We start from the raw sequence: 27,898 nt of genomic DNA on the forward strand, positions 1-27,898 counted from the left end.
TGCCAAAGCCAATTTTATTTCACAAAATTATCACGACCCTACTCTCTTTCTGACACCTTAAATCACTCTTTGAGCCCCAGTTAAAGTGCCACCTCTTTTTTTTTTTTTTTTTTGAGACAGAGTCTCACTCTGTTGCCCAGGCTGCAGTACAGTGGCGCCATCTTGGCTCACTGCAACCTCCACCTCCCGGGTTCAAGCGATTTTCCTGCCTCAGCCTCCCGAGTAGCTGGGACTACAGGCGTGTGCCACCATACCCGGCTAATTTTTTGTATTTTTAGTAGAGACGGGGTTTCTCCATGTTGGCCAGGCTGGTCTCGAACTCCTGACCTCAGATGATCCACCCGCCTCAGCCTCCCAAAGTGCTGGGATTACAGGCATGAGCCGCCGCGCCCAGCCTAAGTGCCACCTCATCCAACAAGTTGTCATTAAGTCAGAATTAACATTCCTTTTCCCATTGCATTCCTAAACTACCTCACCTCTATCAGTATTATAGCAATTACATTCTGTTCTTTCTTAGTGTTACTATTTGGTAAGAGAGACATATATGCATTTTACCCGTATCTCCTCCACCAACTTGTAATCACTTGAGGAATTACATCCTGTTCCTCTGCTGTGAATAAAAAAGAACTCAGAAAACTTCTGTTGAACTGAATGCAGATTCTCCCTTTTTACTCTTAACCTCTTTTTCTTTAGTCAATCCTGGCCTAGAAATGTCCAGTATACTGGGATAAGGATAAATCATCCATACATATTGTAGGTAATCATGCATATCAATCAAATTTTAATCACCTCTGTACACTACTTAAAATCAGGGGAAATTAGAGCAGTTATTTTTAAAGTAAAGCAGAACGGGTTATTAAAAAATCACTCTGATCTAAAATATTTAACTTTATTTAGCTAGTATCACCTACCCAGTTAACCCCCACATGCAAAATTCCCTACTCACTTCCATTACCAACTATACCAATCGGAATTACCTTCACCAACATTTAACAGTCCTATAATGCCATTTTAAGATATGTTAACTTATTTAAAAAGGAACATTGTAATTTTAGGCTTATTTGCAAGGATGTATGTTAGAACACATAAAATAACAATCTGAGCATATACTTAGCTTGTTTTTAATTTAGCTAGAGTTCTACATCTGCTTCTGCTTTCCATTTTTAGCTATGGCAAGATAACTGAAACAAAATAAAACATTCAAGTATGGAAACACCTTGATTCTACTATACTCCGACACAGGACTTTTTAACTCTAATTTCAATACACTGATCCCAGTACTTCCTAAATACAGTACCATTTAATCATAAAAACTTAAAGACAGAAACACTGATCCTAAACCAGTAAGTAAATATTTCACTTGACTCAAGATCAGAAAAAATTAAGGTTTAAAACATTTTCTACCACCATCCCATTAAATTTTAAAATGACTCACCCAAATCTGTCAGACGTTTGGGTGATCTGCCTCGTTCAGAAGACCTGGATCTTTTACGACGGATGGGAGATCTGCTAAACCTTCTTCTCAAGGGTGTTCTTGATCGCCTTAATCTGACTGGTGAGATACTGAAGCTTCGTCTTCTTACCACAGACCTCGATCTTCTCCGGCGGCTTGGGGTGCGGCTCCGACGACTAGGGGTGCGGCTCCGGCGGCTGGGGGTACGGCTCCGACGGCTGGGGGTGCGGCTCCGGCGGCTGGGGGTACGGCTGCGGCGGCTTGGGGTGCGGCTCCGGCGGCTTGGGGAAATGCTAAAGCTCCTTCTCCTACCCACAGATCTAGACCTTCGTCGACGACTTGGAGTATGACTCCGACTCCGGCGACTTGGGGTTCGACTTCGAGCTCTAACTGTCTTTCGGTTATCCCTGGAGCTTGATCTTTTTCTTTTCCTTTCCCTAGACTTGGATCTGTGCTTTGGAGATCTTTTGCGCTTCTCTTTTGATACAGATCGTCTTCCTCTAGACTTTGATCTTGATCTGCTGCTCCTCCTCCTGCGTCTTGAACGTGACCGTGAACGTGTTTGAGAGCGATGAGACTTGGACTTAGATGATCTCTTCCTTGCCCGAGAACGAGATTCACTGGTACGCTTGCGTGATTTGTGTTCAGAAGACTTGGAACGCTTACTTCGAGATCTTAATGAAGAGTCTCTTTTCTTCTCTTTCTCACCCTTATCACGGTTCTTATTTTTCTTGCTTTTTTCATGAGTGTCCTTAACTTTTACAAAAATTTCATAATCATCTTTTTCCTCTGAAGACGACTCTGAAGCTCTTTCTGGCATACTACTTACAACCGGGCTGGCAGCAGATTTGTCACGTCCAACATCACTTGCAAGTAAAGGTCCTTCAATGCCAGCTCTAAGGCTTGTAAGACGTTCCATGTCCTTAGGAAGTAACGGTCTCACTAAATCTGCTTCATTAATATCCTCAATATTGGCAGAAAATCCTGAATCAGACAGTGTCTCTTTAGGAGGGGGAGGTACTTCTTTTTCTCCTCCACTACTTTCTTTAGGGCTGAGCAGAGCTGCTAACGTCTGGTCACTCTCTTTTACAGGTAATGGTTCTTCTGTATCCTTACTAACAAGGTTATTATTAGATGGTAAATCAAGATGAATATCTTTAGCAGGCAAAGGCCCTTCAATGTCAGCTTCACTACCACCACTAGGACTGGTGGAAATTACCATGTCATGTTCAGTATCTTGAGTAGTTAAAGATACATCAATATCATATTTATTAACTGAACTGAGAGTAGATGTTGTGATAAATTCAATACCCTTACTAGTTCCTGTTGCATCAGGTTCCAGAGCAAGAGGACCAGTAGAAGACAGAGTTTCTCCTGCATCAGCTTCACTAACACCAGGGTAGGTAACCAATACTGTGCACTGTTTAGTCTCACTGGTGGGCAAAATTTTCTCTTCACCAATTTCCCCAACAGGACTAGTACTAGCAGCACACACTGTATTATGTTCCATTTCTTTAGCAATTAAATGATTATTTATATTAAGGTCTATATTTATACCATGTTCACTTTCATAAGAGTCACTTTTCAGGTGTACCTCAGCATGTGGCTCTTCACCTGAATGCAAAGGAATCTCCTGCATGCCAATCTCTGGAGCAAGATTTTGATCACCAGAGGGTAGATTAATTCCTTTCATAACATGTGATGACATGATACTAGATTCCAGTATCATTGGTGTGGACTCTATAGCCACCTCAGTTGGTATTATTTGAGTCTGCTCTGAGACAGTGACAGCAGGCTCTGAAACTGTCACAGTAGACTCCTGGACAGAAACAGATGGTTCTGAAACAATCATAGAAGGTTGAAGGACTGACACCGCTGGTTCCAAGACAGGCACAGAAGGCTCCAGCGCAGAAACAACTGGCACAGGAATGGTAATATAGTCTGGCTCAGCCACAACAGGAGGCTCCGGGACAGTCACAACCGAAGGCTCCAGGACAGTCACAGTCGAAGACTCCAGGACGGTCACAGTTGAAGACTCCAGGACGGTCACAGCCGAAGACTCCAGGACAGCCACAGCCGAAGACTCTGGGACAGCCATGGCTGGAGGCTCCAGAATGCTCTCTGCCAGCACTGGACTAGTTACTGCTGGCTCCAACAAGGATGTAGATACCTCTGAGGCAACATGTCCTGAGGCTCTCATGGATTCAAATGTTTCTGCTGTCTCTGACAAAACAGGAGGCTCTGATGCTAGCACAGTTGGTTCAGCTGACATTGTGGGAGTTTCAGGTACCATACAAGTCACTGGTCTCTCTGGAACAACTTCATGTTCTTCTGCTACTACCGCAGATTCTACAGGTGTTGATGTAATTGAAGATTCTGGCTCTGGCGGTGGTTCTGGAACAGTCACAGTAGCCTCTGATACTAAAACTGAGGGATCTGATGCTGACATTGAATAATCAGTAGGCACTGCTGAAGGCTCTGAAATCTCACTTTGACTCACAGGAGGCTCAGGCTGCGATACAGACTCTTCAGAAGGTAACGATGGCACCTCTGCAGGCCACGTATTTTCAGCTGTTAATGCTGACTGCTCAGTGGGCAATGCTGGACCCTCTGGTGGTTCCTCAGGAGGCAACGGTGGTGTCATTGGTGGCTCCTCAGGTGGCAACGGTGGCATTGTTGGGGGCTCTTCAGGAGGCAAAGGTGGCACCATATATGCCTCTGTATATGTGTCAGTGTAAGAATCGGTGTAAGAATCAGCAGCCATAGACATCATTGAACGATCAGCAGTATAAGATGACATCATAGATCGGTCAGCTGCAGAGTACGATGACATCATAGACCGGTCAGCAGCAGAGTATGACGACATCATAGACCGGTCGGCACCCATGGACATCATAGATCGATCAGCCATTGGGGACATCATGGAGCGTTCATAAGCTGACATCATAGAGCGTTCATAAGCTGACATCATAGAGCGCTCAGCCATAGGGGACATCATAGAGCGCTCATAGGCTGACATCATAGAGCGCTCATAGGCTGACATCATAGAGCGCTCAGCCATAGGGGACATCATAGACCGCTCATAAGACATCATAGAGCGTTCGTAAGATGACATCATGGAACGTTCTGCAGCATAGGACATCATCATAGAACGTCTAGATGCTAACATCAGGGGTCTAGGTGCTAACCTATATGGCCTGGGTGCTATTCTATAGGACCTGGGTGCTATCCTATAGGGTCTAGGTGACATCCTATAGGGATCAGGAGTTAGTCTGTAGGGATCATGGCCTAATCTATAAGGGTCCTGTCCTAACCTGTAAGCATCATGACCTAATCTATAGGGGTCATGGCCCAACCTATAGGGATCCTGAGCTAACCTGTAAGGATCCTGAGCTAACCTATAGGGATCAGGAGATTTTGAACCCAACATAGCAGAATCTTGGGTACTAGACGCTAACATCTGGGCATCCATGGTACCAGACGCTAACATCTGAGCATCCATGGTGCCAGAAGCTAACATTTGAGAGTCCATAGTGCCAGATGCTAACATCTGGGAATCCATTGAGCTAGTTGCTAACATCTGGGAGTCCATGGTGCTGGTTGCTAACATCTGAGAATCCATGGTGCTGGTTGCTAACATCTGGGAGTCCATGGAGCTGGTTGCTAACATCTGGGAGTCCATGGAGCTGGTTGCTAACATCTGGGAGTCCATGGAGCTGGTTGCTAACATCTGGGAGTCCATGGAACTGGTTGCTAACATCTGGGAGTCCATAGTGCTAGTTGCTAACATCTGGGAGTCCATGGAGCTAGTTGCTAACATCTGGGAGTCCATGGTACTAGTTGCTAACATCTGGGAGTCCATGGTGCTAGACGCTAACATCTGGGAGTCCATGGTGTTGGATGCTAGCATCTGGGAGTCCATGGTGTTGGATGCTAGCATTTGGGAGTCCATGGTGTTGGATGCTAATATATGGGTCTCCATGGTGTTAGAAGCTAATATATGGGATTCTGGGGCCATCAAGGGATCCACTCCTACTGTTACAGAAGTCTCCCCCACTAATGTAGTAGGCAGCTCCTGTGCTACCGTATTATAGGATTCCAGCGCTGTCGTCGAGGGCACCTCCAGGGACTGCGACACGGTCATCGTTGACAGCTCCGATGTTGTCACCACAGACTGAACAGAGATCTCCAGCGCCACAGTTGCCACAGGCTGCCCAGGCAACTCTGGCGCCCCAGGCTGCCCTGGCAACTCCAGCACCCCTGTTGCCAGAGGCTGCCCCAAAAGCTCCAGTGCTCCAGCTGCCCCAGACTGCCCCGAGAACTCCAGTGCCCCAGCTGCCATGAGCGGCCCAGGCAACTCTAGTGCCCCAGTTGCCACAGGCTGCCCCGACAACTCCAGTGCCCTAGTTGCCGAAGGCAGCCCTGGCAACTCTGGCACCCCAGTCACCGAAGGCTGCCCCGGCAACTCCAGCGCTGTTGTTGCCACTGGCTGTCCTGGCAACTCCAGCACCATCGTTGCCTCAGGCTGCCCCAGCAACCCTGTTGCCGTTGTCACCTCAGGATGCCCAGGATGTTCCACCGTTGTCATCCCCACAGGCTGCTCCAACTCTGTCGTCGTCACAGGTTGTTCGGTCAACTCCATTGCTACTGTTACCGCAGGCTGCTCTGGCAACTCTACTGCTGCTGTCACCAAAGGCAGCCCTGGCAACTCCTGTGCCATCACAGGTGGCTCTGGTACCTCCTGTGGTGGCTCCAACCCCATGGATGGTGCTGGAAGCCCTGGCAATTCCTGCGACAACTGTGGCACTGGTGTCACAGAGGGCCCTGGCAACTCAGGCACTGCTGTCGCAGGGGGCCCTGGCAACTCAGGCACTGGGGTAGAAAGGGGCCCTGGCAACTCTGGCACCGGGGTAGCAGAGGGCCCAGGTAACTCCGGCACTGGAGTCACAGGGGGCCCCTGCAACTCCGGCATGGAGGTCGCAGGTGGCCCCGGCAACTCCATCGCTGAGGCCACCGACGACTCCTGCAGCTCCAACGCTGTGGTCTTAGGCAGCTCCGGCAACTCCTGCGGTCTTGTCATGGATGAATCTGCAATCTCCGATGGTACGTCTACAGGCTGCTCTGGCAATCTTAGCGCTTCAATTGCAGATGACTCTGGAAAATCCATTGTTGTTGATGTGCTTGGCTCAGGGTACACCTCAGTAGGTGTCTCTGATGATACCACAAGGGTTTCTGAAGGCTCTAACACTTTTGCTACTGGGGGCTCTACCAACATGATCTTGGATGGCTCTGGAGATGTGCTCTCCACAGATTTCAGCACAGACTTCATCTGATACTCCACTGACATTGTTACGACTGGCTCAGATGACTTCAACACCACTGTTGTAGTAGGCACTGGTGCTGCTGCAAAGGAATCCAGAATCTTTGTCATGGATGGTTCTGGCGTTACTGCCACAGACTGCTCTGACTGCTCTGAGATTACTGATGTAGATGCAACTGACAGTTCTGCAGTTTTTGTAGCTGGCTTCAGAGTTTCTAAGATGTGTGGCTCTGGTACCTCCACTGATACTACAGGAGGTTCTAGCACAACTGCAGGGGATTCATTGGTCTCAGACAGGCCAAATGCTCTTGTAGGAAGCTCCAGCGCCATAGCTGAAGGTTCAGAATCAAACTTTAAAAAGGAATCAGATTCTAAATCTATGTTCCCATCATGATGAGATTTCGTCTTTGACTCAGATTCTTCTGGCTGTCTTTTATATTTTTTTTCCTTTTCTTTCTTCTTTTTCTTCTTTTTGTTTTTATGCTTTTTATGCTTCTTTGACTTTTTAGTGGGAATTTCATCAGTAGGGTCTGTTTGTACAGATACACATCTACTTTTTCTGGAGGCCTCTTTCAAGTCTGAAAGTAATAGAAATTAATTTTGTCAGACATTCCCCAAACTAGAGTTAGATTAAATTATATAAGCCCATATTTACATTCCATGTTAAAACACCACAGTACAGGCCAGGTGCAGTGGCTCACACCTGTAATGTCGGCACTTTGAGAGGCTGAGGCAGGTGAATCACGAGGTCAGGAGTTCAAAACCAGCCTGGCCAGCATGGTGAAACCCTGTCTCTACTAAAAATACAAAAATTAGCCAGGCATGGTGACACGCACCTGTAGTCCCAGCTATTTGGGAGGCTGAGGCGGGAGAATCACTTGAACCCAGCAGGTGGAGGTTGCAGTGAGCTGAGATTGCACCACTGTACTCCAGCCTGGGCAACAGAGCAAGACTCTGTCCAAAAAAAAAAACTCATAGTATAACACCTCACGTTAAATTAAAAGTTACCCAATAAACTATTTTTCATAAAACATACTGGAGACTGCTACTTTTCTGATACTTCTTTCCACAACTAATGCCTGGTTTAAAAATAAATTATTAGTTTAACACCAAAACTTACTTTGAATTACATTAAGATATGTTTCATGAAATTCTATTAAAATAATTATTTCCTCCAGCTCTCAAATTATAGCAAAATTACTTTTAAACTACTTTCGTCAAGGAATGTATTTCATGTTATTAGTTGCTACCATTCCTATTAAAAATACCCACATAATATAATTTTTGCGATTAGTAACCCTTGTTTACACAGGAAGCAATATGGCACTGGCTCTGAAACAGACTGCCACTTTTGAATCCTCAATCATCACTACTAGGTTAATGGTCTTGGCCAAATTACTGACACGTGTTGTGTCTTCTAGAGTTAGAGGATAAAGTGAGTTAAAACATGCAAAGTACATCAAACAATGCCTGGCACAGAATAAGCTTTCAGCAAAGGTTAGTGATTGCCTCTACAGAGTATAAAAATATGTGAATAACAAATATAAAATATTCATAGAGAACTCAAATTTTACATTATGCCTATGTTGTCACATTCTAATAAAAATAACATTTTCCCCCAATACTATTCTAAAACCACTAATAACTTTTTAAATGTTTCTATTTTAGAAAATACTGATTTTAGAGAGGAAATTCTTAGTCCTTAATTTATAACTTAAGAAGGTCTGAATTTACATACCCTAAACAGATGGGAGTATTCAACTTTAACAACCAAATGAGATTTATTTACTCTAATGCCAATATCAAATTAGATAAATCTTAGGGATCCCAAAAAAAAGCTCATCAGAAATCTGAGCCATTAAGACTACAGAAAAAAATAAATCAACAAATCAACACTTGACATAGGCCGAAGCAAAACTAATCATTTTCTATTGTTTCATAATACAAAATGTTAGCTAAGTTATACTTCAATCAAGGTTGTTAGAGTCATGAATCTAAGGATAGCTAAAGTCTGTGAGAGTCATGAACTTTATTTACTTTAGCACAGCTAAAGTTCCCCCCAAAAACGAGAAGGACAAACCATATTACAAACTTGATTCCAGAACTAAATCAAGGTAATGACTGTTATTTCTGTGGCTAAATCCTTCATTTCTAAACATCAATTCCAAAAACGCTAAATATTCAAGCAATGATACCTCTTCATCCACTGCAGTTTAAGTGGGATGGATGTTTTTACGCAACTGTTTAATAAAAATGCATACTCAAATTCCTGATACTAAGAAACTGAATCAAATAAACTGAAACTAAGTCAAAGATAAAAATTGTATTCTACCAGCAGAGCAAATAAGTACATCAATGTTTGTGTTTCAGTGGAAGTATGGAGAATTTAAACAAGCAAGTCTTCATTAAATCAATTTTTAAAAAGCTTAAATTTACTGAATTTTTTTTTTGAGACGGAGTTTCAAAAAATAAAAATAAAAATCTCAGCTCACTGCAACCTTCGCCTCCTGGGTTCATGCGATTCTCCTGCCTCAGCTTCCAGTAGCTGGGATTACAGACACCCACCACCACACCCAGCTAATTTTTGTATTTTTAGTGGAGATGGAGTTTCTCCATGTTGGCCAGGTTGGTCTCGAACTCCTGACCTCAGGTGATCCACCCACCTCAGCCTCCCAAAGTGCTGGGACTACAGGAATGAGCCATTGCACCCAGCCTGAAGTTTTTAATTTAATAAATATCGTAAATACTGAAGTAAAAGACTAGTATTAACCTTCAAATTTCAAAAAAAATCTTAAAAGAAAATTTTTGAGACAGTTAATTATCTCCAACTTACCTGGCTTATATCGTAGTTCTGTATCTAAGACCCCAGAAAGTACTTCCTCTATCTTCTGCACTATTTCTTCATTTGGTAGACTCCTGGCAGAGGCAGCTGCATCACCCGCCTGGTTTCCTTCAATGGGTGTATTTGTTTCACCATTTAGCTGGCCTTCATTCCTTCCACTTGACATGAAAAGTTATCGAAATTCATTAATATTTTGTCATACCATTAATAAAAAAAGTAATCCGATTAATTACAATAATCATATGTTGTACTGATGGTCAGACATTTTACCTTTTTCCTATTTTAGATATTCACCACTAATAATGCATCCTTAACAGGATCTACTTATATTTAGGACATTTCACTTTACACAATTAAAGTTTTCAGAACTATGAAATTTAAGAAAAACTCTTTAAAACAGGTTTCTAAGTACACTCTTATTTAAACAAAATAAATTCAGAAATCTAACTTTAGGCTTTTGGGTTGCCCACATATTTCTCTCAGGGGAGAAAAATTAGTAACAGCCCAGTCATAAATCAAAAGGCCTAACATTATGGTAGAAACCATGGCTACATTAAAGCCACACCTGTGCATAAATCACAATCACCATCAATAGTATCAAGGAACACAAAAGCTAGCCACAGGCACACTGAATAAAAAGGGTAACCTGTAACCTCTGTCCAGGCTTACATTGTTACTGAAATGCCACTAAACTTAAAAAGGAAAATAATTTATGTAATTTTTACATAATTATTAAGAACCGTGATTTAAAAAACTCACAGAAAACAAGTGGCATTTATACCAACAGTAAAAGCATAGATGGCTTAACACATTTTCCATTCACAGGGCCAGAGAAATCTTTAAATAGGTAAGAACATGTCATTCGCCCAGTAATTTCTACTATTTTCGTGTGACTTTGCAAAATTTTGAAAAATCAAATAATTTCAGCAACAGTTTGATTTTAACTTCAATTTTAGCTAAATGAAAACACATAAAACAATTATGCTCCACTACCTGATAAAAGTCTGAATGATGAAAAACCAAAAAAAATTCAAATGTTACCAAGGAACATCTGGTTTTCTAATACAATGAATTGTATAATTATAATTATAATAATTAACATTATTTACTAGCTAGTGTCATACTGTTCTACATTAACTCATTTAATCCTAACAAAACTCTAAGATCACCACTATTATTCTTTTATAAATGAAGAAACTTAGCTGAAGGTCACACAGCTACTAAGAGGTGAAGCTGGTACTCAAACCAGAGGCCATATTCTTACACACCATCTATAACAGAAGTTCGATAACTTGTTTTAACTATCTGTCAGCCTCAATACTCTAATTTACATAAAAACAGATGAGAAAAAAATAGCTCACTGAAATGGCAAATAATCAAAAACTTGTTTGCAGACTGATAATGCATTGTGTGTTGCTTGAAGAGAAACTGCATATTCCTCTAGTAATAAAGTGCTTCGTCTACTATTATTTTTAGATATTCTTTTCTGTAGTACTTTATTTTACAATTTTCCTAAGCACTTATACATAATTATGACAAATCTGAAAATCAGAAAATTATGGTTTTAAAAGTTAATCTACAAGGAAGTAATGATTTCATCTTAAAGCTACCAACTGTTAACTGCATTTACTGAAAAGCAATGAAAATTTCAAACCACCTAAATATGCAACAATATATTCCTACAACGGGATTCTATGCAGCCATGAAGAAGTCCAAAAGACAGAATGGGAGGGACAAACTTGTTAACAACGTATTAGCTGGAAAAATGATCAACACAAAACAAGATGATCACATATCACACAATACATGGGGGGAAAAAATGACATAAGAATATCAATAATGTGAGTTTTTTCTTTTCTTTTTCATTTCTTCTAAATTCTCTATAATAAAACACTCATTTTCTAAAGGAAAGACTAGCTTTTAAAAGTACAAAAACACAGCTTGTTAAACTAAGCAAACAACTACTTAAAGCATCCAGCAAGATTTGTCAGGAAAATTATATTCTCTAAGCTCGGGTCTCTTCTCATCCTAAAACACTACTAGCAATATCACAGAAATTTAAAAAGCAATGTGAGTGGATCTATTTCCACTTAAAAAACAAAACATTCTGCAAAAGTGATAATTCTAGCAATAATACATCATTGCCCTAATAATCCTGTATTACTTTGGGCATTTACAACTGGTTTTCGGCCCATTTTCAAATTCACGTACTGCTCTTGCACTCAACTTTCAAAATACAATTAAAAACATTCGAACTCGGAACATTTACGTTTCAAGATCTCTTTCCTACCTCTGTACTTTAAAGAACTGAGTATCTTATACAAAGCAAATACCGAAAGACAACCGCTGAACAACTGAACATGATACACTATTTTCCTGACTAAACAACCATTTCTTTAACAATCTCTTCGCCTTCAAATTTTGTGAAGCCAAGCGCAAATTATGTAAAGTCTACCAGCAACGACAAAAATAGCGTGTCAACTGGGGCAGGGGTAGCAAGAAAATAACAGACCTACACACAAAGTCCACTTTCACTTGCTGTAATTAATCACTACCATTTCAAAGTCCCCTTCCATAGTCATCTCGAGTATTTTAACAAAGTAGCAAATATTAGTTTGAGTTAGTTTTAATTGAAACATTTAACTATTAGAACGGCTGATAGACACTACAGGACACTAGGCCCCGAATAATCTTATTAATAGATCCAGACCCCCAAGCGCTCTGAAGCTTGCAATAATAAAGAGGATTTAAGATTACTCAAGAAACGGCCGTTAGAGACCCTTTCCGGTCATAGGCACCGGCCGGCAAAATCCGCGGAGGCGGAGAGGGGGAGGGGATACGCGGCGGCGGAGGAGGAGCTGAGGAAGGAACTAGGCCCGTCCCTGGCGGACAACCGGGCCTACGAGTAGCTAAACGGCAGGGGGGAACCAAACAGGGCAGAAGGGTGAGCATCTTAACTCGGTTCTAAAACAGGGAGTCTGGGGTTACCTCGGAAAAGGCGAAGTTCCTCGAGGGGAAAGGAAGGGAGCGGCTGGGGGGGCGGTTGGGGGGGGCCCGGAAAATGGATCCCAGGCCCAGGCGGGGCCTGAGCCGAGGAACGACGGCGTCTCCGAAAAAAGATGCCAAAGAAGGCTAGGTGAGGCCCTAACGGTCCGCTGGGAGCAGAAGAATCTGGGAGGCGTTTACCTGGAAAGCTCCTGTTGAATTTCCCGGAATTTGCTGACCACGAAAGACCTAAAAATCTGCTCGATGTTGGTCGCCATGGCGTCCGCTCCGTTCTCTCAACTCCTCCTCGCTAGTCCTCCAGGCTCCCAGCATGCCTCGGGAGGAGGCGCAGCGGCCAATTCGGTCTCTCGCCTTTCTGATTGGCTCCAAAGGGAACGCCCGGTCCGGCCCGCTCCACCGAGGGACCAATCGGTGAGCACGGCCCTGCTCTCCTCCGCTGTTTCTGAGCGGCTGGGGTAGAGGTGCTGACGTTTGCGCCGCGCACGACTATGTCCGCCATGTTAGTGTCTGACGCAGGCGCCATTACAGGAGCCGTCTCTCTTGAGGCGACTGTGTCCGCCTAAGTTGTCAGTACCCAGCAGTGTTTGGAAGCCTTAAGAGGCTTGCTAAGCGCCTGAGATTAAAGGCCAGGAAGAAGAGGAGCAAGAAGGGCAACCCAGTGTTTAACGTAGGGCTTCCAGGCGCTCGCAGGTGGCGCCAAGTTCAGTTTCGACAGGGATATGCATCCGGGAGAAAATTTTTCAGCCCCCGCCCCCACTGGGATGCGAAGGAAGAACTCGCTGTAGCCCTGTGTCTCCCCCAGTGCGTCGTATAACCAGCCTCATTTTAGGCCGGATGTCCTAAGTGACCGGCATTCAAAGCCTGGTTTATTTTACTCTCATCAGGAGTCAGGCGTGTCACGAGATTTTTCCGCGGTAGCTGGTCAGCTCTGACTCGTGAGCGGTGCACAATTGGCTAAGAATGGGTTTAGCATTTTGGCGCTCCCCCTCGGAGCTCCTGGAAACACTGCGTGGCACCCCATACCACTGTCACATTATAAACGTGCTAGGGCTTGGGTGTCTTGGCTGGGGAGCAGTCAGGCCGCACCCAGGGCGGGAGGGAATCAGACTAGATTCTCGCTGCGGAGACCCAGGGCCGGGCGGACCAATGGGGCAGGGAAGCCGCCGCGGGGCGGGGCGGTGAGGGGCGGTGCCGAGCTGGTCCCGCGCTGGTCCCGCGCCGGTCCCAGTGGGCCCACTTCCGGCGAGCGGGTGAGCGGGAGCCAGGTGGCTGCCTGGTGTCGGTGCGTAAAGACCCCTCAGCTTTTACACAGAGCGCGCTTAGGCTTTGGTTTGGGGATTTAAGGTCGGGAACTGAGTGAAACCGTAGAAACTGGTTTGTAGAAATTTTCGTGTTGTTTGTAAATGCGGTGGGTGGGGGTTGACCATGTGCTTTTCATTTGTTACTGTTAGGCGAAGTTTCTGTTTGCTCTTTTACTGTTCCTGTTTTCTAAGATGTCAAGGCCTTTTTGTGTCTTTATGCATTTTTAGAACATAACCCTATAAATTGGTGTACTTTGTCAGATTTTCTCTTTATGCACCCGTTGTCTCTAACAGATTACTTGGTTAATTTTGTAATTGGTTTCTGCTTTATTCTCCGTATCCTCCGATGTGGCTTTATTTGCCTGTCTTATTCTTCTGTTACCCATTCTGATGAATGAGGCCCAAGGTTAGTGAAGTTCCCCCAGAGTCTCCCTGCTGGTGTAGGGCAGGGTCTCTACCCAGGCCAAGGCGCTGTGTGTGACTCTGGAGCCCAGGCGTCCTCACTACTGGATCGTAACGCTGTTTTCATTAAACAGGAGAATTTTCCCACTCTATTGGTATATTCAAACTAAAGATGTAACATTTACTCTAGATTTAAACATCTGTTTCTGGCCGTATGTGATATAATCCCAGCACTTTGAGAGGCCAAGGTGGGTTGACCACTGGAGGTCAGGAGTTTGAGACCAGCCTGGCCAACATAGTGAAACCCCGTCGCTACTAAAAATACAAAAATTGGCCAGGCGTGGCGGCACACGCCTGTAATCCCAGCTACTTGGGAGGCTGTGAGGCAGGAGAATCGCTTGAACTCGGGAGGCTGAGGTTGGCTGAGGTTGCAGTGAGCCGAGATCACGCCACTGCCCTGCAGCCTGGTCGACAGAGCAAGACTCTGTCTAAAAAAAAAAAAACTGTTTATTTCAGATACGCATGGCAAGTAAAATGTGTTTTCCCATTACACTAAAATAGCTTTTCCTTCCGAGTCTGTAATTTAACAGGGTTTTTTTTTCCTTTCTCAAATTTTTAATGATCATCGTTTCACTTGAGAGAATCTGAAGCAAAATTGTTTCTGTTAGGCTCTACCCCCTCTTACCTGTGTGACCTCCAGCAAATTATTTACCTATCTGGGCCTCCTTGTCTTAGCTGCAAATTGGTGATAGTATATCCTTCATAGGATTCTTTTATGACAAGCATTTTAAATAGTACCCTGCCCAAGGTAAGTGCTCAAAAAAATGTTAGTTTTATATATTGTCAGCTTACATTTTTCTTAAAACATGTAATCCCAACATCATCAAAAGAAGTTTTCAATTTTCTTTTTCTGTTACCAGTTTGCCTTGTGGTAAGTAAATGTAACAAGTTAACATTTACTACTGCTGAGTGCTAGATTGTACTTATTTATAAATATCATTTCAGTTAATCTTCTAGGTTACACTGCTGTTGTATCCATCCTTCTAAGTCTCAGGCGCCAGAACTAAAGCGAAATGAGTTGTAATTTGATTTTTGCCTTCTCTATCAATTTTCTAGCATATTGCACTATTTGAATTAGGAATCAGCAAACCATGGCCCACATACCAAATCCTTCTGCTGCCTGCTTTTGTACAGCTCACCAGATATGAATGATTGAGAAAAAGAACAGGAAATGAGGTTTTTGTGACATGTGAAAATTTTATGAAATTCAAATTATAGTATCCGTACATAAAGTTGTATTGAAAGTGAGTCATGCTTATTTGTTACAAACCTTTGATGGTTTCCTACTACTTAAAGTACTGATAGGCAACAGTGACCTCTGACCCACTGCCTATTTATGGGTCAATTAAGTTTTTCTGGACATTGGCACATTGATTCATTTATGTATTATCTTTGGTTGCTTTCCTGCTAAGGTGGCCGAGTCGGGTAGTTTTGACAGAACCATGTGGCCCTTTTTGTGTAAAGTTGCTTACCCGTTTTCAGTATATCCTTCAATTTATGATAATCTGATTATCGATAAGATTTCAAGGTTTAAAAATTGATATTTTGGCCGGGCGCGGTGGCTCACGCCTGTAATCCCAGCACTTTGGGAGGCTGAGGCGGGCGGATCACAAGGTCAGGAGATCGAGACCATCCTGGCTGACACGGTGAAACCCCGTCTCTACTAAAAAATACAAAAAACTAGCCGGGCGAGGTGGCGGGCGCCTGTAGTCCCAGCTACTCGGGAGGCTGAGGCAGGAGAATGGCGGGAACCCGGGAGGCGGAGCTTGCAGTGAGCTGAGATCGGCCACTGCACTCCAGCCTGGGCGACAGAGCGAGACTCCGTCTCAAAAAAAAAAAAAAAAAAAATTGATATTTTGTAATGCATTTTGAGTCTAAAACATGAAGATTCATTTCATAAGTAAGACATGATGATTATTAAATCTTTTTGAAGTGAAGCCCAGAGAAGGGAGATTATCACATAAGGAGCTGAGAGTCATCATTTGACTCCTTAACCTAGCTCTCTAGGCCAGCCTGCCTTCTTTTTAAATACCTCCCTTACCCTTGTGACCACAGTCATATTTCTCAAATTATCAATCCCAGTTTTTCAAAAATGAATCATTGGATGAAAATGTAATTTGTATGAGTACAAATGATTACCTAAATTATATTTACAAATCTGGATTTCCTTTTTTTTTTTTTTTTTGAGATGGAGTCTTGCTCTGTTGCCCAGGCTGGAGTGTAGTGGCGTGATCCTGGTTCACTGCGATTTCTGCCTACTAGGTTCAAGCAATTCTCCTGCCTCAGCCTCCCGAGTAGTTGGGACTACAGGCGCTGCCACCACGCCCAGCTAATTTTTTGTACTTTTAGTAAAGACGGGGTTTCACCGTATTAGCCAGGATGGTCTGGATCTCCTGACCTCATGATCCACCCGTCTTGGCCTCCCAAAGTGCTGGGGTTACAGGCATGAGCCCCCATGCCCATCCCTGGGTTTCTAAAATGTGCATCCTAAGATACCAACTGTGGTTTTCTTTCTGCAGGTTTCATTTTCCTTGGGAATTTCTGATTTACAGACAGAGCAATGGCAGCCCGAGTACTTATAATTGGCAGTGGAGGAAGGGAACATACGCTGGCCTGGAAACTTGCACAGTCTCATCATGTCAAACAAGTGTTGGTTGCCCCAGGAAACGCAGGCACTGCCTGCTCTGAAAAGATTTCAAATACCGGTAATCATGTTTTAAAGTAGCGAGTAATTGTTACGATTTGTTATTAATGGTATGCTGTCAACCGTATCTGTGCTTTATAATAATAAAGATGGGCCGGGCACAGTGGCTTATGCCTGTAATCCCAGCACTTTGGGAGGCCAAGACGGGTGGATCATGAGGTCAGGAGATCCAGACCATCCTGGCTAATACGGTGAAACCCCGTCTTTACTAAAAGTACAAAAAATTAGCTGGGCGTGGTGGCAGCGCCTGTAGTCCCAACTACTCGGGAGGCTGAGGCAGGAGAATGGTGTGAACCCAAGGGGCGGAGCTTGCGGTAAGCCGAGATCTCGCCACTGCACTCCAGCCTGGGCGACAGAGCGAGACTCTGTCTCAAAAAATAAAATATGGATTGCTATTCAGGGTTGAGTGCTTTCCTTGACCTTAAAATTTATTTGGTAATTTGAATGCTTGTCATACGTTATAAACTAAGGTAACCTATTGTTCAGAATATGGCATTTCCTTATCTTAAACTGTTTTAAACCTGATAAAACACATCCATTGGAAAAGTAATAAGTGCCTAATACAGATTAAAGGCATTTTTGATGTGTATTTTTGTAAATGAAAAGTTTAGTATTGCTATTAAATACAACTTTCTGGCCACGTGCAGTGGCTCACTCCTATAATCTCAGCGCTTTGGGAAGCCTAGGTAGAAGGATTTCTTGAACCCAGGAGTTTGAGACCAGCCTGGGCAACGTAGTGAGACCCAATCTCTACAAAAAAAAAAAAGAAAAGAAAATTAGCCAGGCATGGTGGTGCCCATCTGTAGTGCCAGCTACTTCGGAGGCTGAGGTGGGAGGAATGCTTGCACCCAGGAGGTCAAGGCTGTAGTGAGCTGTGATCTTGCCACTACACTACAGCCAGGGCAACAGAGTAAGATGAGACCCCGTCTCAAAAAACAAAGTTTTTAACAGTTGTAACTCTAATAGATCTCAACCCTTTCTCTCTCTCTCTCTTTTTTTTTTTTTTTTTTTTTTTTTTGAGACAGAGTCTCACTCTGTCACCCATACTGGAGTGTAGTAGCATGATCTCAGCTCATTGCAACCTCTGGTTCCTGAGTTCAAGCGATTCTTCTGCCTCAGTCTCCCAAGTAGCTGGCACGTGCCGCTACACTTGGCTAATTTTTTGTATTTTTGGTAAAGACTGTGTTTCACTGTGTTGGTCAGGCTGGTCTCCAACTCCTGACCTCAGGTGATCTGCCCGCCTCGGCCTCCCAAAGTGCTGGGATTACAGGCATGAGCCACCGTGCCCGGCCTCCACCCTTATCTCTTAATTGACAAAAATGAAAAAATGGTCAGTTCACATCCTACATTAAGCTTGTCAGTGGCTTCAGAAACTCCTCAGTACTCAAATACTTAGAATAAAACTCAAACTCCTTTCCATGCCTTACAAAGCCCTTTGTGCAGTCTGTGTTCTGCCTGCTTTTCCAGCCTGATCTTTTATATCCCTTTTTCTCTTTTCAGTGTACCCTATCAATGCTGTCCTACCAGTTTCCCAAGCAGAAGCTTGCTGCCTTGGACTTTATATTTGTTCCCACTCTTTACCATGACTGTCCCATTATTCAGAGTTCCACTAAAATGTTAGCCTCCTTAATTATATCTCTCCTACAGTTTCTTACTAAAAGCAAGTGTCCATCCCCATTTCATTTGTTTATGATCATGAATGTCTGTGTTTATTTTTACCTCACTATTGTCTGTCTCCTATGTTCTTTTCCCCCACTAGAATATAATCTCTAGAATGTAAGCTCCATGAGGGCAAGGAACTTGTCTGTCTTGTTTTGCATGGTGTACACAATGCTTAGTTCCCTATGTGGCATATAGTATTTATGGAAAAAAGAGCATGGACCCAGCAAGCCACAAACTGGGAGAGGATAGTGGCATGTATATAAGACCAAAAAGAATAAGAAAAAGACAAATTAGAAAATACCTCCTTTTCTGGGATCTTAGTTCTAGGGGTGAGGTATTATATCTGTTTATTAGAGAATTGGGACAGTTTATGTGCAATTGAGGTCATACAGGCCAGCCCATCAAAATCTCTTAAGATTGTCATGAGACTACTACAAGTAGTCTTGTAAGACTACTAAGAGACCTCTTCCTCTTGTTGCCCTCTTCTATACTGATATAGTTGACCCTGCTCAGCCTAGTTGTGTTCAGGACCACTAATCCAAAGTGCATGGTACTCCATCCTAATCACAGTCAGGCAGTTGCTACAGATTGAGGACCCTACCTTTTCTGGACTTGGACCCTATACAGTAGTCACCAGCCTATCCACAATTTCACTTTCCACAGTTTCAGTTACCCACAGTCAGCTGTAGTCCAAAAATATTCAATGGAAAATTTCAGAAATAATTCATAAATTTTACATTGCACACCAGTCTAGCATAGCATGATGAAATTTTGTGCCGTCCAACCTGATAGGTGAATCTTGTTGTCCGGCATATCCATGTTGTTACTTAGTCACCCTGTTGGTTATCAGATTGACTATCATGTTATCTCAGTGCACGTGCTCAGGTAACCCTGTTTTACTTACTAATGGCTCCAAAGCTGATGCTGGCATATAGTTATAATTGTTCTATTTTAGTATTAGTGATAGTTAATCTCTTACTGTGTGTAATTTGTAAATTAAACTTTATCATAGGTATTTATATATAGGAAAAAACATACTATATATAGGGTTCAGCACTGTGGTTTCAGGCATCCACTGGGGTCTTAGAATGTGTCCTCCAAGGATAAGGAGGGACAACTGTACCTCACAAATATCACTTCTTGCACTCTACCAATGGCAGAGTGTTTGCAGACTTCAGCTGACTTAACGAATGGTGGTCCAGACACAGTGAAGCAGGAGAGCACCTATGGAGCCAAACGATGTTCAGTTGTGGTTGATTCTACCGCTAGTTACTTAGAAGTCCACAGAGGAAAATTTACCTGACTTGTAGGTTGGAAAAGAGATTCCTCTTAAAAGTGTCATTGAGTTCTTAGCTTAAACAGCTCTGCCCCAAAGAGATCCCTCCTGTCTCAACCTGAAATAGCCTCTCAATTCTCTCCATATCAAATTTGCTTAATTTGTTCATATTTGCTATTCTTTTGTTTGTATATTTATTACCCAGCATTCCTACAGCGGATTGTAAACATGTTAAGTATAGGGACCTTGCTTGTGTTGACATCTTTTTTTTTTTTTTTGAGATGGAGTTTCACTCTTGTTACCCAGGCTGGAGTGCAATGGTGTGATCTCGGCTCACTGCAACCTCCGCCTCCCTGGTTCAAGCGATTCTCCTGTCTCAGCCTCCCGAGTAGTTGGGATTACAGGCACTTGCCACCACTCCCAGCTACTTTTTGTGTTTTCAGTAGAGACGGGGTTTCATCATGTTGTTCAGGCTGGTCTCAAACTCCTGACCTCAGGTGATCCACCCACCTCAGCCTCCCAAAGTGCTGGGATTATAGGCGTGAGCCACTACACCCAGCCGTGTTGACATCTTAATACCAGTGCTGAGGACAGTACCTAGCACATAGTGAATTTTTAGTATAATTGAATGATTGACATTAAAAGACCAATTTCTGAATATATCTTATGGTATGTTTTTTGTTTAATACGTGATCAATATTAGTGACATGAACAATATCGTGGAGATGGTACTTTATGGCTCTTTTGGGAAGTTTATTGGTGTTTTCATCTATTTACGATGAGAACTGAGAACTGAGCTTTGTTGGTTAGCCTAATGCACTCTCGTCTGAATTTCAGATGTTGAAACTGTCATCTCTGCCATTATAAGAAAACCAACAGATAACAAGCATACAAAATTACAGAACTTTGTTTTTAGTGAGACTCTTAGTTTACTTAAGAGGAATGTTTTTGTAAATGCAGTGTTTTTTCTGTTTACAGCCATCTCAATCAGTGACCACACTGCCCTTGCTCAATTCTGCAAAGAGGAGAAAATTGAATTCGTAGTTGTTGGACCAGAAGCACCTCTGGCTGCTGGTAAAGTTTGTTTCTGTTTATTGTTGCAGTATATTCAGTGCAAACAGGAGCTTAGGGATCATCTAATCCAATATAGTTTACAGATGATAATTTGTAATATTATATTGGAAAAAGAACTTTCACTCTCGAAATTTATGGAGTCTAGATTTTTTTTCCCAAGCATCAATTATATGATGAGTTAGAGATCAAATTTGCAGCCATGGAAAACATTTTATATGTCTTTATTCTGCTGTATTCTGGTTTGTGTTTAATAATCCATATATGCAAATATAACAACTTTTGATAGATTTGAATAACATGTTAGTAGCATTTTATGTCTATCCAGTAGACAACATGAAAAAGTTAGTTATCCTCTGCCACTAGTCATCTGCCTTGTCTAGATGTAGATACAGTCTGATACTAATTCATCTTCAGGCTGAAAAGTTCCTGGGGAGACCTTGGTTCACCTAAGGCTACTGTTTTCATCCATAGGGATTGTTGGGAACCTGACGTCTGCAGGAGTGCGATGCTTTGGCCCAACAGCAAAAGCGGCTCAGTTAGAGTCCAGCAAAAGGTTTGCCAAAGAGTTTATGGACAGACATGGAATCCCAACTGCGCAATGGAAGGCTTTCACCAAACCTGAAGAGGCCTGCAGCTTCATTATGAGGTAGGTAAATGGTTGCCTGTGAAGGACAGTTGTTTAGTTGTGATATTTAAATACACAGGTCAATGACCAGGTGTGGTGGCTCACCTGTAATCCTAGCACTTTGGGAGGCCGAGGCAGGTGAATCACTTGAGCTCAGGAGTTAGAGACCAGCCTGGGTAACATGGTGAAACCCTGTCTCTACAAAAAATACAGAAAAAAAAATAGCCAGACATGGTGGTGTGCACCTGTAGTCCCAGCTACTCTAAAGGCCAAAGTGGGAGGATCACTTCAACCCAGGAGGCGGAGGCTGCACTGAGCCAAGATTGCGCCACTCCACTGCAGCCTGGGTGACAGAGTGAGACTCTGTCTCAAAAAAATTAAATAAATATCCAGGTTACTTCTGTGTTGAAAATGTAATGCTAGGTTCTTAGGCTGTCAGAAGATTATGGTAAAATAATTATGGAAAAAGCTTTCTCAATAAATACTATGTGGGTTGTCTTTTTCTAGAACCAAAATAAAATAGGATTCTATGCATATAGAGTTTATACGATCTTGTGGCCTTGCAGGAAGGTGACATTTTAAATAAAATCTGAGTAGCTCCTCGGGGGTAAAATACACTTGGTTCTGCAGTTTTGCTCTCTTTCCACAGCCATGTTTTTGGTTTTGGGGTCCCCGCCCCCACCATCCCCCCAGTCTGAGACGGGGTCTCTTTCTGTCAGCCAGGCTGGAGTGCAGTGGTGTGATCTTGGCTCACTGCGACCTCTGCCTCCTGGACTCAAGCAATCCTCCCACCTCAGTCTCACAAGTAGCTGGGACAATGGCACACACCACCACTCCCAGCTAGTTTTTGTATTTTTTATAGAAGGCTGGGTTTTACCATGTTGCCCAGGCTGGTCTCAAACTCTTGAGCTCAAGAGATCCACGTCCCTCTGCCTCCCAAAGTGCTGGGATTACAGGTGTGAGCCATAATACTAGGCCTCACAGCCAGATTGACAAACACGGTGGCATCTTACAACATAAAGAACATTGATTTTTTTTTTTTATCATAAATAATTAACCAGAGTGAGTAATCATCACTTGGTCATCTGCCACCACTATTGCAATTTTAGATTTCAAAATTAAGCATCCTTTGTTCTCTACTACATGGAGAGCATTGAGCAATTAATGAGTGTTAGTAGACACATGCCTTTGCCCTTTTTTTGTTGACATTTCTGCTACCTGGTATGTTTTCCTTTCAGTTGTATCAGTTTCATTTTTTTCATTCATATCCTACAGAGTTTTTTAAACACTGAATATTATCATTTCCTAGTAGCCAGATGCCTTGAGCAAGTAACAGTTTTGTTACTTACTTTGGGTAAGTCTCCTTCCAGACCCCCAGGCCCACTTGATAATTTAGTATGTGTACTCCCAGAAATGGTCTGTGTATGCTTATTGTTATATAGCTGCATTTTCTACTTGAATGAGAGTACTGTTTGCTACTTTGTATCTTAGAGATTATACCATATGTACTCTATACACCTATTCTTCAAAGATATTGCCTATATAATCTCATGATAAATGAAAAAAGCAAAGTTATAGGTACTGTATGATTGCAACTATAAAGGAATATGTAGGGGAAAACATCCTGGTGGGAAGTACATCAAAATGTGTTGAAATGATAAGTAATTTTTTTCATTCTGCTTTTCAGTCATTGCTATAGCGTATCGTTACAAAATCCCACAGCATTTTAAAATCTTGAGTTGTAATAGTTTGTTGGATGTTGAAGATTACTCTGTCTTTACAGTGCAGACTTCCCTGCTTTGGTTGTGAAGGCCAGTGGTCTTGCGGCTGGAAAAGGGGTGATTGTTGCAAAGAGCAAAGAAGAGGCCTGCAAAGCTGTACAAGAGATCATGCAGGTAGGCTGAGTCTTTTGAAAAAATTTACCTTTCTATTCATACTGAATTAATAGCCTTTTAAGTTTAAAAAATGTTCCTCACAATAAGGAAAATCTATTTTGCAAACACATGGGTAAGTTATTTTTTATAATTCCATATGTTATAATCCGTCTCTATAAAATAGTTATTAGAGATTTACATGGTAAACTAAACCATGATTGTATTATTTTGAAGTAAATTGTAACATCCTTTGTTGTCTGCCACTGAAAGAAAATCCTCAGACTCTAAAACATATAAATAAATTATCAAGCCATCCGTGAGGACAAAAGTATTTGTCCCATGTGTCCAGGGTTTAAGAGAAGTAAATTAATGAATGAATATGCTTTGTCTTTTGTGATCGATCTTTGTTGTTGTGGGTTTTCTGTCCTTGTAGAAATCTACTTTCACAGGCATTCTTTAGTATAGTTATTACAGCCAAATATGTATAATTATAATCGGAAGTGAGAATTAAGTGGTGATAATGAAAACATCTGTTTTTCCCATACGTTATTTGAAACTGGATCACCAAATCTTCAGGAGAATATTAGAGATATGTTTATTCCATCTATACCAGTGTTTGCTACACTATTGCCACATTAAATAGGAAACATTTATATGTTCCCTTTGACTCTTTCTGAAAGGGAAAGAAAAATTGCAGTACTCACTGGTTCATAATACAAATGCTGGATAATGCTAAAAGTCAACTAAGTAAATATTGAAAACTTACCAAACCTCTTTTTTTTTAAAAAAAAAAAAAAACAAAAAAAACTTACAATCAGGAGAAAGCCTTTGGGGCAGCCGGAGAAACAATTGTCATTGAAGAACTTCTTGACGGAGAAGAGGTGTCTGTATGTATATCCATCTTTTTGGCTTTTATAGTGTATAAGAAGCTGTCATCTGACCTATGTACCCCAGAAAAGACTTGATATACTCTGGTTGCTTCATCTAGAAATGTAAACCCAGCAGTTACAAAGGAATTTTTATACCTTTATTGTTGGGGGGTGCAAATGAAAAAAGAATTGATCCTCTGTTAGTCATCCCTAGTGTGTTAGTGGGGCACTTGGACTTATATCACACATTATTGAGGTTCTGAATTAATTCAAACATTCATGCTTTTTCTTTCACATACAGTTTATTGCAAAATAAATAAAGTCACCTTAAACCAAGTTTTAATGCCTGGAAACTTAAAGTGGGGAAAAGGTTGAAATCTTTTACTTTGAGAGTAGCTTGGTTTTTTTCTAACTTACCTCAAAAATTACAAATCCTTCAGAAGTTGAGTACATTGTGATTCTTGATGTATGTAGCTTAATGTTATTGATGTTTTAGTTCATTTTTCTGTTAAAAAAAAAAAAAAAAACTTTTCCTCAAAGAACTAAGGGACATATAGTTTGCGTTACTAAATTTCTTTTTTTACTTTTTCACAGTTAACATAAATGGACTATTTTGTTTTCTTTATAGTGTCTGTGCTTCACTGATGGCAAGACTGTGGCCCCCATGCCACCGGCACAGGACCATAAGCGATTACTGGAGGGAGATGGCGGCCCTAACACAGGGGGAATGGGAGCCTATTGTCCGGCCCCTCAGGTACTTCCTGAAGACTCTGCTGAAGTCTTGTAGTAGTTTGATTTTCTCAGAGAACTCTTAGATGGTACTTTATATTTTGTTTTGTTTTCTGTTTGTTTGTTGCTATAAATTGTTACTAATCAGCAATTAAATGAAGAGTATCTTTTCTGGTCTCTAAAACTAACTTTTCCTAAAAGCCTTTTTTGAAGAACCAAAATAAACCAATCTATAGTATGGATTGAATAGATCCTCCTATTCCCTCCTCTCTACATCCAATTTTTAACACATGGGAGCCTGTTGTGGTCTTGGATTCATCTTTGGATATCCGTGGTTCAGCACAAAAGTGTTGTCTGTGTGTATCTGTGTGTGTGTGATGTGAATTGAGAACCAAGTCAGATCAGAATTTGTTCTGATCTTTCTACTTCATAACAGAGAACACGTTTCCAAACAATTTCTGCACAGTTTTTGTTTTTGTTTTTTGAGACGGAGTCTTGCTCTGTCACCAGGCTGGAGTGCAATGGAGAGATCTTGGCTCACTACACCCTCCACCTCCCGGATTCAAGCAGTTCTCCTGCCTCAGCCTCCCAAGTAGCTGGGACTACAGGCGCGCACCACCACGCCAGGCTAATTTTTGTATTTTTAGTAAAGGTGGGGTTTCACCATGTTGACCAGTGTATGGTCTCGATCTCTTGACCTTGTGATCTGCCTGCCTCGGCCTCCCAAAGTGCTGGGATTACAGGCGTGAGCCACCACGCCTGGCCTTCTACAAAGTTTTTATTAGGAATTTGTGTTGTTGGCATATATTACCAGTAGGTTAGCAATCCAGAAACTCATCTGTTCTTTTCATTGATGATAGTCATAATTGTTTGTGCTAATATAGTGCCCCTTTACATACTTTTCTTGCTTAAAAGATTAAAAATAGGCTGGGCATGGTGGCTCACACCTGTAATCGCAGCACTTTGGGAGGCCGAGGCAGGTGGATCACCTGAGGTCAGGAGTTTGAGACCAGCCTGACCAACATGGAGAAACCCCGTCTCTACTGAAAATACAGAAATTAGCCAGGCACGTTGGCACATGCCTATAGTCCCAGCTACTCGGGAGGCTAAGGCAAGAGAATCACTTGAACCCAGGAGGCGGAAGTTGTGGTGAGCCAAGATTGCGCCATTGCACTCCAGCCTGGACAATAAGAGCAAAACTCCACCTCAAAAAAAAAGAAAGATTAAAAATAAACTTCATTTTTTTTTTAAAGACTTCGTAAGTGTAGGCCAGCCAGGCATGGTGGTTCACACCTGTAATCCCAACACTTGTATTAAAACTACCATTTGGTAATAGTGGATTCTAGGAACTATCTCGGGGTCTAATTTTTACAATTATATTCATAAGTCCAGATTCTTACCTATATAGGCTTATGAAATATGCAGCATATACTGGGAAGGATACAAAGAAGCCTTAGGGTAGGAAAGAACTTCTTTCATTTCTGTTAGTTTTTGGAAAATTATTTTTGGCTAGTTCTTTTAAAGGTGTGTGTTCTTGAAAATCATAAAGCTAAAATACCTACTTGATGTCATTGTGAAGGTTGAGAAAGTTTAAATCTTTCAAGTTCAAAGTGCTCAGCCTGTTTCAGGTAGTAAAAAAATGAGTTATCCTCATCATCCCCTTCTGTTGTCCCATGTAATAATACCTCTTAGACTTTTTAAGTTACCGGTTACATTTAAGTGTTTCTGCATGTTCTCCAGGTTTCTAATGATCTGTTACTAAAAATTAAAGATACTGTTCTTCAGAGGACAGTGGATGGCATGCAGCAAGAGGGTACTCCATATACAGGTAGGCCCACTCACATTACTATGGAAGCCACCTATAGAGTAACTTTGTACTTTTGATAAAACTTATTTTCCATTCTCTTTTTTTCACCAGTTTTTAATGGACCATTTTTTTAATGTTTATGATTTTTCCTAAACTTTGATTATTAGAAGTTTATGTAGTAGATTTTATATTTGTAATACAGTGTCTTCATTATAGATTTTCTTTCTCTCTCTTTTTTTTTTTTTTTTTTTTTTTTAATGAAGGTATTCTCTATGCTGGAATAATGCTGACCAAGGATGGCCCAAAAGTTCTAGAGTTTAATTGCCGTTTTGGTGATCCAGAGTGCCAAGTGGGTAAAAATATTAAAGTATTACTTAGTAGAAGATATGTGTTATTTTAATCTTGGAATTTATCAGCCTGGAAGTAATTACCTTTGGGAAGTTCGTGCAAGTTCTGCTAGTACCCCAGTGAATAAAATGTTTAAGGAAAACTAAAATTTATCTCACCTGCCGTGTGGATTATGTTTTTCCAGGTAATCCTCCCACTTCTTAAAAGTGATCTTTATGAAGTGATTCAGTCCACCTTAGATGGACTGCTCTGCACATCTCTGCCTGTTTGGCTAGAAAACCACACCGCCCTAACTGTTGTCATGGCAAGTAAAGGTTATCCTGGAGACTACACCAAGGGTGTAGAGATAACAGGTGAGTGTCAGGGAGCAAGAGGTTGGAGTACGACGTGACAAGTGCCAGCGCCACAGCAGACCTCCCTCCCACACTAAGGCTTGCTCTTGATAAGAGTGTGAAGCCATCAGAAACCTTTCAGAGGGTCCTAACCTAACCATGTTGCTTATTGGATATGTGTGTTCAGATATCCACAATTACTATATTCAAAGAT

At 42.0% G+C, this 27,898-nt stretch overlaps 2 protein-coding genes across 13 annotated transcripts in view; one reads left to right on the forward strand and one right to left on the reverse strand.

Annotated features, from left to right (window-relative positions):
• The window catches only part of SON (SON DNA and RNA binding protein), a 33,575-nt gene extending 20,641 nt beyond the window's left edge, over window positions 1-12,934 (reverse strand). For 4 of the 7 annotated variants that reach the window (XR_012090509.1, XM_073009623.1, XM_073009629.1 and 1 more), the window contains exons 1-3: window positions 12,802-12,934; window positions 9,607-9,773; window positions 1,436-7,351 (exon numbers count right to left, since the gene is read on the reverse strand). Coding sequence is in view for 4 of the 7 variants with exons in the window: in XM_073009623.1 (XP_072865724.1) it covers window positions 1,436-7,351; window positions 9,607-9,773; window positions 12,802-12,878 (6,160 nt within the window). In the remaining 3 variants the exon portion in view is untranslated. The remainder of the gene's footprint in view (window positions 1-1,435; window positions 7,352-9,606; window positions 9,774-12,801) is intronic. The other 3 variants (XR_012090508.1, XR_012090510.1, XM_073009621.1) reach the window with 2 other exon arrangements.
• GART (phosphoribosylglycinamide formyltransferase, phosphoribosylglycinamide synthetase, phosphoribosylaminoimidazole synthetase) overlaps window positions 12,463-27,898 on the forward strand; it is a 38,840-nt gene continuing 23,404 nt past the window's right edge. The window contains exons 1-11 of one of the 6 annotated variants that reach the window (XM_037990814.2): window positions 13,845-13,903; window positions 15,441-15,628; window positions 16,904-17,089; window positions 21,005-21,100; window positions 21,572-21,746; window positions 23,509-23,620; window positions 24,418-24,486; window positions 25,097-25,222; window positions 26,938-27,025; window positions 27,268-27,353; window positions 27,537-27,705. In XM_037990814.2, the coding sequence (XP_037846742.2) occupies window positions 16,945-17,089; window positions 21,005-21,100; window positions 21,572-21,746; window positions 23,509-23,620; window positions 24,418-24,486; window positions 25,097-25,222; window positions 26,938-27,025; window positions 27,268-27,353; window positions 27,537-27,705 (1,066 nt within the window). In that variant the 5' untranslated portion in view covers window positions 13,845-13,903; window positions 15,441-15,628; window positions 16,904-16,944. Of the gene's footprint in view, window positions 12,560-13,148; window positions 13,289-13,787; window positions 13,996-15,440; window positions 15,629-16,903; window positions 17,090-21,004; window positions 21,101-21,571; window positions 21,747-23,508; window positions 23,621-24,417; window positions 24,487-25,096; window positions 25,223-26,937; window positions 27,026-27,267; window positions 27,354-27,536; window positions 27,706-27,898 lie in introns of those variants that run through there. The other 5 variants (XM_007964334.3, XM_073009640.1, XM_007964319.3 and 2 more) reach the window with 5 other exon arrangements.

Source organism: Chlorocebus sabaeus, chromosome 2 (assembly GCF_047675955.1).
Source record: "Chlorocebus sabaeus isolate Y175 chromosome 2, mChlSab1.0.hap1, whole genome shotgun sequence".
Lineage (NCBI taxonomy): Eukaryota > Metazoa > Chordata > Mammalia > Primates > Cercopithecidae > Chlorocebus > Chlorocebus sabaeus.